The 11,436-nt window shown below is 32.0% G+C and overlaps 1 protein-coding gene across 5 annotated transcripts in view; it reads left to right on the top strand.

Moving 5' to 3' along the window:
* The window catches only part of LOC106872391 (protocadherin beta-15), a 190,287-nt gene that overhangs the window by 47,731 nt on the left and 131,120 nt on the right, over positions 1-11,436 (top strand). For 2 of the 5 annotated variants that reach the window (XR_008265553.1, XR_008265554.1), the window contains one exon: positions 9,324-9,713. The exons of 1 other annotated variant lie outside the window; for it this stretch is intronic. Coding sequence is in view for 1 of the 4 variants with exons in the window: in XM_052973121.1 (XP_052829081.1) it covers positions 9,324-9,356 (33 nt within the window). In the remaining 3 variants the exon portion in view is untranslated. Of the gene's footprint in view, positions 1-9,323; positions 9,714-11,436 lie in introns of those variants that run through there. 2 more of the 5 variants (XR_008265555.1, XM_052973121.1) reach the window with 1 other exon arrangement.

The following is an 11,436-nucleotide window of genomic DNA, read 5'->3' as shown; positions in this document are numbered from 1 at the left end:
TATATATATATATATATATATATATATATATATATATATGTATTTATATATACATATACATATACATATATATATATATACATACACACACACATATATATATATACATACTGCTCTATAATTTAGAGTGTGTTTCTTTTTGGGAATTATGTTTTACCAAGGATATATATATATATATATATATATATATATAATTAAATGGCTGTGACTTGTTCTTAATGCAGTCATATTTGGTTCAGTATAACATCCCTGGATTCTGGGATTTCTCTTGAAAAGCTAAATTTCATGTAAGAAATGAAATTGTTTTCCCAGTTATGTTTGTAGCTGTCTGGTGTTTCATGCATTGTGCCACAAATATCCTCTTAGTTTGAATAGCATATTTCACAATTTAATTTTGCGAGTGATATATAGCTAATTCTGGTATATTCAATAAAAAACACAGGTTTAAAGGAGGCAGGTAAAAGTTATATTTCACTCGAAGCTATTGGTGAATATAATATATAATTCATTTTTGCAATTTTTAATTCTTAAAGTATTTTTTTAAATGGGTAGAAATCAGTGTTTGGAGTTTAACTTCCCATAGAAATAAATTCTCCTTATAATGTGTAGAAACCAGAAAAATCTGGAGGAATCCCACACACATCCAAATATTGCCAGAAATAATACACTCATTGATACAAAGAGATGTAAAGACTCTCACTTTCTTATTAGATCTATACTTATCATGGCCTTAGGTATTCTGACCAGTCTTGCCAGCATTTTAGGATACACACTGTTCTTGACTTTATTAGCAGAACCATAAGTAAAAATGTTATGCATCTTCCAAAAAATTGGCCATGAGCAAAGCAGGATTCTTTAAAAGGTAGCCCAGCAACTGCTTTTCTTTGGGATTTATTGATTGACATGTCAAAGCCTATGTGTACTGGAAACTGAAGTCTTCTAATTCAAAAGAACGTATTGCTTGATATGAAGTGAAGTTTAGGTATAATTGTATCCTCTCCTTTAGTGCACTCAATAAGATTAGTAGTTTTTGTGGCTCAAGCTTCTTAGCCAGAGGTCTTGTGATATGATTTCTACATTTGATCTATTTGCTTAGTAATATTATTAGGGATCCTTTCCTAAGCAAAAATCCATGTTGTTAACCATTTTGTTACTAAAATTCTGCAAAACACTACATTTTCACTTTCTCATTATAAAGCTGGTGTTTGGAACATGAATAAACATCTGATTTTTGTGAAATATTTAATTCAATTCATTTTAATACAGAAAGTTTGTATCATAAAACCAGTGGTGATCATAGTTCAGTTGGTGTCAAAGGAGTGACTTCATTGTCTTTAAATTGAGAGTGGTTCATCACCATTTACCACATGAAGTTTGTTGTTTTTTATGTTAATGAGGACTACTTTGTAAATTTCATCTGCATGTCCTATTTCCATGCCAAGCTACATGTGTTAAACATGCTAATTGAAATCTTCAAGAAGATCACCATATTACATGAGCCAAAGCTAGAGTAGATTGAATGGTTTACCACATTTTAACAGCATGGGGAAAAGAGCCTTAAGACTCTTGGCTGTTTGAGAAACAGTAACTGGCAATAATGTTGCTTCTCATTTTGCAGCATCCTCTAGTAACTGAAATTTAAAGCATACCTCTACGCAGGTGGTGCAAACTTTTCTAGTAACTGAGTTTACATCTTCATGGAGAAGTCATATACAGAAGCATTTATGTTGATTAGAGTGTACGGCATAAACTCTTCCAACAGCATTGATTAACTTTATTGTTTCATCCATAGTAGAACAGAACCTTGTGATGCAGCAATATTTTCATGAAGTGAATTATACTGGCACAGACAGAAAAACATTGTAAGCACAAACCCTTCGATGTTCTACTGGCTGTGCTGGAGTAAAGTAAACTTGTTTCTAATTTTCCAAGCAGACATCCAGTTGCGAAATGCTGAGTTATATTTCTTGACATGGGAAAAGCAAAAGAGAGAGAGAGAGAGAGAGAGAGAGACTGAGAGAGGGGTATTGCAGAACTCAATTTTCTTCTTTGCATTAAATTGTGAAGAACAGGTTATAGTTATCCGAAGCTTTCCGTCAATCTCAAGTTATCCCAACAAACTTTGGAAGTTTCCAGCCTCTGAAGCCAGTCTTTTGTAAGAGGTATGACTATTTCCAACTGTTTGGGTCCCCTTGCCAAATAGTATTGGAAGCAATTTTAATGTATTTGTCGTCTTCTATGCAAAGTGACTTTCTGCTAAGAACACCACAAAGACCATGAACTGATAGAGTTTTAACAATACTGAAGAGTTCTTTGTACTTGCCAGAGTTTAGGTCTGTTGACAGAATGAATCCAATTTAATTAAAAGGAATTTTATATTCTAAAGCACATTAAGGTGTAACAAATCCATTTCTTTTTCTATTTTTATGATATATGTGGGACACCTGATCATTAGAATCTCTTAGTATGTATCATTTTGATCAGTTTTAAGTGGAAAATCCTGCCCATGAAGTCACACCGTATTTGCAAATGCATGTTTGCTCATGGAAGGATCTCTTGAATTTATTTTCATCTGAAATTATTGGTGAAAGCAATGAAGATTTGTGGGTGGCTGAAATGGTGAACATATATCAGTTCATTCAGCATTTGTTCAGGCATTTACCAAGAGCTACTCGTAAAACTTGGAGGCAGAATGTAATGCACAGAAGGTGCATACATACATATGGATGTGTGTGTGTGTGTGTAAATTCTTATGTATAAATACATATATAAATATATATATATATATATATATATATATATATATATATACACACATACATACATACATGAAATACAGGTGAACATTTGATCTACCATGGGTTTTATAGCTAGAGTAAAAAGCAGCTATTAGTTTCTGTTACTAAATTTTTTATCCACAATAGCTATCTACATACACATTTAAACTTTGCATTATGCCATTGCAATACATATTTTATAACTAAATAATCTTCTGCATGCTTATCTTCATTACAAATGGTAATTGGTATCTAACTTATTTTTGAAAAGGGTTAAATATACCATGTAATTCACCATAGTATAAACATAGTTTATGAAACTCAGTCTATGATTTAAGGGATATTGTTTAAATATCCTAAGCTGAGAGATGCCAGAATCTGAAATATTTTATTTTAGAATATTACTTTTGATACTAAGGTGGCAAGCTAGCAGAATCATCACCATACCAGACGAAATGCTTAGCAACATCTCTCCCGACTCAACGTTCTAAATTCAAATACTGCCAAGGTTGACTTTGCTTTTATCCTTTTGAGATAGATAAAATAAGCACCAGTTGAGCACTGAGATCAATGTAATCGATTTACCCCTTCCCCCATAACCGCTGGCATTGTACCAAAATTTGAAACCAATATTAATTTTAATAGTTTTTAGAATTCATTTTAATAAATATTTTGATATATTTTTCTCAAATCCAGCTTACAAATCCCTTTATAAATCAATTTTGCAGAATACCAAAAAATTTGTTATTTTCTGGGTCATTAAAAAAGATGAAAATGAAAACAAAGTCCACAGACAGTTAATTGCAGATGTTTATACTTAGAGTGCACTGTTTATTTCATATTGAATAAATCCTTTTTGATGTTTTTCATGATAACTTAGCATTCAGTATATTATTCACATTTCTTCAGTATCTCTTTCAGTTTATATTATACTGCACACTCAGCAATTTTTAACCACCCTTCTTTTCAATTTTTCCTGCTATGCCTTTTTATTTTTCTGCTTACTTCTATTTGAATTACTTCACTTCCAAGCGTTCATCATTTCTTGTTATACTTTCTGAACATTCACTTATCAGAACCTTTAACATTCCCACTGTCCTGAACCATGTATACATTAACTTGACCATCAAGAATCAAAAGTCAAATTTCTCTCAAATCAAATTCTGCTTGCATAAAACACAGAAAATCACATTGGACAATGCAGTCCTGAATATAGATAGCAATGAGATAGACATGTCTAGAAGGTCTTCGGTCATTGCTCTATATGGTCAGGGCTAAGCTATGGACCAGTAACATCAACAAAACAACTATTCTTACCACTATTCCATGCAACAACTTTGTTTTTAAAAATTACGGATCAGTTTTCTACTGATTATTGTAATTCTACTGTTATTTTAATTCAAGTACTTTGTCTCTTTTACATTCTGCAATTCTTTTTCTTTTTCTTTTTTCATTATTTTAAAATCATAAATCACTCCATCACCATTCATTTATTTTCTTTTATGGGAGAGGATCAATAGTCTATAATTTAAGAGATATAGTTTGAACACCCTAAACTGTGAGGTGTCAAAATCTAAAATATTTTCTCTTTGAGTATTACTTTTGATACTTCTGAGAGTTAAATGTAATAAAACTTTCAATGTCTACATTCAAATCCAGGTTATAAATTTAAATTAATAAGAGGGGAACCCTTTGTAAATCATTCTAAAATAAATAAAAACCAAAATATAACAATTTTAAAATTTCACTCTCTGAGTGGTTGGCGTTAGGAAGGGCATCCAGCTGTAGAAACTCTGCCAAATTAGATTGGAGCCTGGTGTAGCCATCCGGTTGCACCAGTCCTCAGTCAAATCGTCCAACCCATGCTAGCATGGAAAGCGGACGTTAAACGATGATGATTATGATGATGATTTCCAACCCATTTCTATCTTCTGTGACATGTGATAACTCTTTCACTGTGACATCCATGGTCATCAATCACTATATCTCTGCATTTGACAACCAATGTGATTATGACTATTTTGAGATGTCCAGCATAAGACAACACTAGATCTTTCGGGTGAATGAGTGATTTCTATGATTGTCAGTTCTATAAGCATTAACATTTTGTGTACTGATTAAATTTATGCATTCTAACATGCTGATGATGTAACACACTAATCATATGCAAATCAGTTCTTGCAAACTCTTTCTATTAGTCAGTAAAAGTAAAATGTGCATAATACATCATATAAAATGTGAAGAATTCTGGAAAGTACTCCACAATCAAAAATGAGTTGATTCAGTTCCCATATCTCAAGAATAGGAAATTCTAGTTGTTTTACATTTTATTTTTTATTTGTTTCATTCATTGGTCAGTGGCCATACCGGAGCACAACCTTGAAGAGTTTAGTCTAATAAATTGACACCTACTATCTTTTAAGTCTGGTACTAATTTTGTCAGTCTCATTTGCTGAACTATTAAGTTATGGGGATGTAAACAAATGGAAACCAGTTATCAAATGGTGATGGGGTGACAAACATAAATAGAAAGCAACACACACACATTTATACATTATGATAGGCTTTCATACAGTTCCACATACCAAATTCACTTGCAAGGCATTGGTCAACACAAGGTTATAGTAGAAGACACTTGCCCAAAGTGCCACACAGTAGGACTGAACCTGAAACCATGTGGTTGCAGAGACAGCATCTTAACCACACAGCCATACCTGCACTCATTTAATTTTTAAATAAATTAGTTTGTAAAAGTGAAAAATCTACCAGAACATTGATTTCTGGTAAGTCTTTTTAGATAGATAGCTCAACCATAACCTCCACAGGTTACTGTTGTCCTTGTTTTGTTTTGTTTTTTTCCTGACTGAGGAGACTTATTATCAAATGCATTCCAGCAATACCCAGTTTTTTTCCTTTCTTTTATTTTATTTTTGTTTTTATCAAGTGCATTTCTAACAAGTATCATCTTACAAATAACACTAAATTATCCAATCTAGACATCATCATCGTTGTTTAACGTCCGCTTTCCATGCTAGCATGGGTTGGACGATTTGACTGAGGACTGGTGAAACCAGATGGCTACATCAGACTCCAATCTGATTTGGCAGAGTTTCTACAGCTGGATGCCCTTCCTAATGCCAACCACTCCAAGAGTGTAGTGGGTGCTTTTACGTGCCACCAGCACGAAGGCCAGTCAGGCGGTGCTGGCAACGGCCACGCTCAAAATGGTGTATTTCATGTGCCACCCGCAAGTCCAGGGGCACTGGCAACGATCTCGCTCGAAAGTCCTTACACATGCCACGGGCACAAGTGCCAGAAAGGTGACGCTGGGCACAGGTGCCATCCTGATTTCGCTTGCCCCAATAAGTCTTCGCAAGCTGAGTTTCGTGTCCAATGAAGGAGACGACATTGGCATGGGTGCCAGTCGTCGAATTTAGTTCGGTTTCGATTTCACTTGCCCGGACATTAATACTATTTTGAAAAAGGCAGGATATGATTTAAAGGAAACTTCTTTACTGTTTCTAAAGGATCAAATGACCAAGCAGAGGCTCGCTGGTATGGCTTGATATTAGAAATGATGGTTGTGAAAAACGGGGCTGTTCCAGAGAAAATTACTTTTGGCAAAGAAAGATTTTGTTTAAAATTACAATTAGTCAACAATCACCCCTAACACATCATTACACCAACCCACCACCCACACCACAAATATTCTATACCTCACCCATGTGTTCATAGCATCACTACAAAATCAATGAATGAATTAGTACAGCCATGCTGTCAATTTATGAGAAAATAATGGTCTGAAATATTCATACATCTGTTTTTTCTATTGCTTCTCATTTGCTACTATATTTGTTTTGCTGGAATGGTTTGACACATGTTACATCAGTTATCATTTCCTTGTGATTTTGCCACTATCTGTTCACTGCAAATATATATAGATATATATATATTCTTTAGTCACATTCCAATTGCCAATAGTATAAATATACATTAAATATATATATATATATATATATATACACACACATATATACATACACACACACACATATTTATATTATTGGGAATAGGAAAGTGACTAATATATATGTATATATTTAACATCATTTAGAAAATGATCCTAAAGCATGCTTTACAAAGCTCCTCCATGGGTACATAGAAATCCATTAATATCATCTACAGAATTCATACAAAACAATATAATACAAGATGGAATGAACAGGCTTTAACCCAAATCACTACAATTGTTTCTTTCCATTAGTATTAGCTGGCAATTACTGAGTGTTTCACATGCTATACACATTGTTGCATGAATAAGATCCAGCAATATCTGTTTGCCTGCATGTCTTTTGGTGAATGGATTCAAGAGCACTGCTGGGTACTCTCAAACCTGCTCACCTGAAGACATGCTGGTACACAGCTTTTGCTGGGTCTATTAAGGCAATAATGTGTATATGTGAAACACTCAGTAGCTACCAAATGATACTAATTCAGTTAGAACCAAATGTAGTGATTTGGATTAAAGCCTGTTCATTCCATCCTCTTGTACTATAATTCATACATATATATTTCCTTTGTATACAGAGAGCATGTGTGTGTGTGTGCATGTGTTTGAATGAGTGAGAGGACAAATGAAAGAAAGGATACTCAAAACATTTATTAGGATTTACATATATTATTCAAAAATATTTTTTGATAATATATAAATACTCTTTTACTCTTTACCTGTTTCAGTCATTTGACTGTGGCCATGCAGGAGCACCGCCTTTAGTCTAGCAAATCGACCCCAGGACTTATTCTTTGTAAGCCTAGTACTTATTCTATCGGTCTCTTTTGCCAAACCGCTAAGTTACCGGGACGTAAACACACCAGCATCGTTTGTGAAGTGATGTTGGGGGGATAAACACAGACACACGAACATATATATATATATATATATATATATATATATATATATATATATATATATATATATATATATATACGACGGGCTTCTTTCAGTTTCCGTCTACCAAATCCACTCACAAGGTTTTGGTCGGCCCGAGGCTATAGTAGAAGACACTTGCCCAAGGTACCACACAGTGGGACTGAACCCGGAACCTTGTGGTTGGTAAGCAAGCTACTTACCACACAGCCACTCATATATAGATATATCATTCTTTGAATAATGATATGTATATTAATTTTTGAATAATATATATATCATGTTTTCTGTGTATACAGTTATATGTATAACTGCTACTGGTGGATTTAAAGCCCATGATGAGTATCCTCATGAGGTCTAGTTTCAGTAAAATGGTGTAGTCATTGTTGTTCTTAGCAGTATTACCAGTTATAACACACAGAGTAAACAAAGGAAAAAGTATAAAAACAGGATGTAATTTATACCATTTATTCCCCCTGCAAATTTCACCATTGTGGCTATTTTGCATCCTCTGCAGTGGGTGTTAATAGTGTAATTGGATGCTGATCTACATCAGTTTTTTTCAGAGAAACACTTTATTTCATAATGTTTTCTCAGATCAGAAGAAGATGATATGTGTGCAAGCATAATATAATAAATTGTTTCATCAAAGGACTGTTGTGAATCAGAATCTAATTGCACTATGAACACCCACTACAAAGAATGCAAACAGACACGATGATGAAACATATAATGTAGGGAAGAAATGGTATTGACTGTAACTTCTGTTTGTCATATTTTTTCATATGTATATATATATATGTGTGTATGTATGTATGAAGAGTAAAGACCCCCTTCAGTCGTGAATGACTATAGGATTGTGCATAGAAAGTTCTCCTCTAAGGCACACAAGTCCAGGCAAGCTTTGAATCCAAATCACTATAATTGTTTCTGTGCATAAGTATCAGGTATCAGTTGGTAATTGCTGAGTGTTTCACATCTTATATACATTATGTATACATGTATATATGCATGTATAAAATATAATATGATGTGCATAAAAATATATATATATATATATATATATATATATATATATATATATATATATATATATATATATATATATATATAAGATACAGATAAGGAAATAATTTTATTCTCAAATGCAGGAGAATGCTAATAATATAACATGAACAGGATAAACTATCCATATTTTGCAGAAAATCTGTCAACTGATCTTTCAATACTTCTCAACAGTTCTAAAGTAAACTTTGTTTATTGACTTTCAACATAAGCTGAATTTAAATTATATATATACATATATATATATATATATATATATATATATATCTTACCTAGAAGTAGAGTTTTCTGCTCTTTTATTCTTATACTTTTAGTATTGAAACAATGAAAAATGTTGCAAACACAATAATACTCCTTAACTTATGCTTCTCTTTGGCAATATCCTTTTCTCTCAACATATTCAAAATTAGTCCCTAAATGCTCCCACACTCAATGAATAGTGGCTAGAGTGGATAGTAAGAACAGTTGATTTCTGAAAAAAAATTGTCATGCCTGAAATTCTATTTAATCAAGGTAGAATAGTCCTCTGTAATTTTTTTCTCAATTTTTTCCAGGTTGCAATACCCTCCAAGACCAATAGCTGCTAAAAGTGAGCAATAAGATCTACTAAATTCTGTGAATTTTCCTTTTTCTGTCCAAAATAATCATTCAACTGATATTGATGAGAACTCTCACTGCAATGGTGTGATTGACTATAAATTATTACAAGAGAACAATGGTAATTCTAACTCAGTATCAAACTTTTGGAATCTACCAATGAAGAACAGTTCCTCATCTCATAAAAACTATTTCCAGCTTTACCAAAGGTACTATATTCATCAGACTTTTGTCACATTTCATTCATACATGCACATATACATATATTTTTATGCACATATATATTTATGCTAAGCATATTATATACATATATACACACATATATACATGTGAGTGTGTGTGTGTGTATATATATATAATACATATATATATTTGTATATATATATATATATATATATATATATATATATAGTTATTTATATATGTTTGTGTGTGTGTGTATATATATATATATATACACACACATACATACATACGAATATATATGGATGTGTGTGCGTGTATATATATATATGCACACACACACACATATATATATATACATGTACATTTATATATGTAGTACATATACATATGTATTTGTATGTATATAAATATACATATGTATATATATATTTATATAAATGTGTGTATGTGTATATATGTATATATATGTATATATATTTATCTGTCTATCTACATATATATATATATATATATATATATATATATATACACACACACATACATTCGCTCACACACACACACACGCATATATATATATATATATACTTATATATATATGCATACAATGACAAATGCTTAACATGTGTTTAAGTCTTTATGCATACAAATGTGTACTGATATATGTGTTTATGGTAAAGAGAAAATTAAGATGAGAGAGGCAGAGAAAGAAAGAATGAAAGGGAGAAAGGAACAGAGATATAAAGAAAGAAAAAGAAAAGGAGATAAAGAGAGGAAGGAGGGGAGAGCGAGAGGGAGCTAGAGATGTCCAAGAACATGTTAGGCTCGAAAATAAAATTTGAATGAAAATTTCCTTGATTCAGCTATCAACTTTACTGAATTATGGCCCTTGGTATAATGGGTTACATGGAATTTTCTTGGATAATATAGTGTTGTGATTCTATTATTGGTGAGAACAATGTTGGCTGCAGTAACACCTTGTTTTCTTGGTTTATGGGGGCCTCTGCATTTTGGAACTTTAAATAGTTTTATCAAATTTCATATAAGATATTTTAAAAAAAAGAATGTTAGTAAAGTATTGTGCTTGCAGATTTTACGCAAGGACAGCCATTCCATATTTCCTATTTACAAAAATATCATTTGATATATATACTCATGTCATATTAGAAAATGAAATTTAAATATAGAAATAAAAAAGATTTTGATGAAAAAAAAAAATTAAAAAAGACATTCAGGAATATCTAAAATTAAATATTTTAAGATAATGCAAATGTTCAGCTTACCTGAAGAGGTATATTTCTTTACTTGACTTGACATTCTTAATTACAGAATAGCAGTTGTGAACATTTAGCACCTTTAATATTCAAAGTTCTCTGTTTAAAATTCAGTGATAATGGCTTCAGTCAGAAAGATAAAAATGCAATTGGAAATACCTTCACTTGTAATATCTTCTGTTGGAGCTATTTGCTTAAAAGGATATTGTGTCTGGTTATATTTGTAAATGTTATGGTATAATATGGGTGTATATTAAGTAATAGTCTTCAAAGAATTACATTCTTCTTCAATTTCAGTTTATTGTTTGGGGATCAGTTACAAAATATTGGACAAATTTTCTGGTTTTTTTGTTGTTTTTTGTTTTGTTTTGTTCTTTTTTTTTGGAAAAAAAAAAACAGGTGCAGATTTTCTCTGTGATATCTTAAACATTTTTTTTTTGGGAAGAAACATTGCAACTTAAATTACGTAATTACATGACTATAACTCCGAGAAAAATGGGCTTGAGTGCATCGTGTGCTTGATGTTTATAGATGTGTGTGTACACACATACATATGCACCGCGCACACACAAACATACGTACATACATACATACATATATATATATATATATA

This window comes from Octopus bimaculoides, chromosome 14 (genome assembly GCF_001194135.2).
Source record: "Octopus bimaculoides isolate UCB-OBI-ISO-001 chromosome 14, ASM119413v2, whole genome shotgun sequence".
NCBI lineage: Eukaryota > Metazoa > Mollusca > Cephalopoda > Octopoda > Octopodidae > Octopus > Octopus bimaculoides.
Note: the sequence above shows the minus strand (reverse complement) of the source record. Positions and strands in the feature narration are given on the sequence as shown.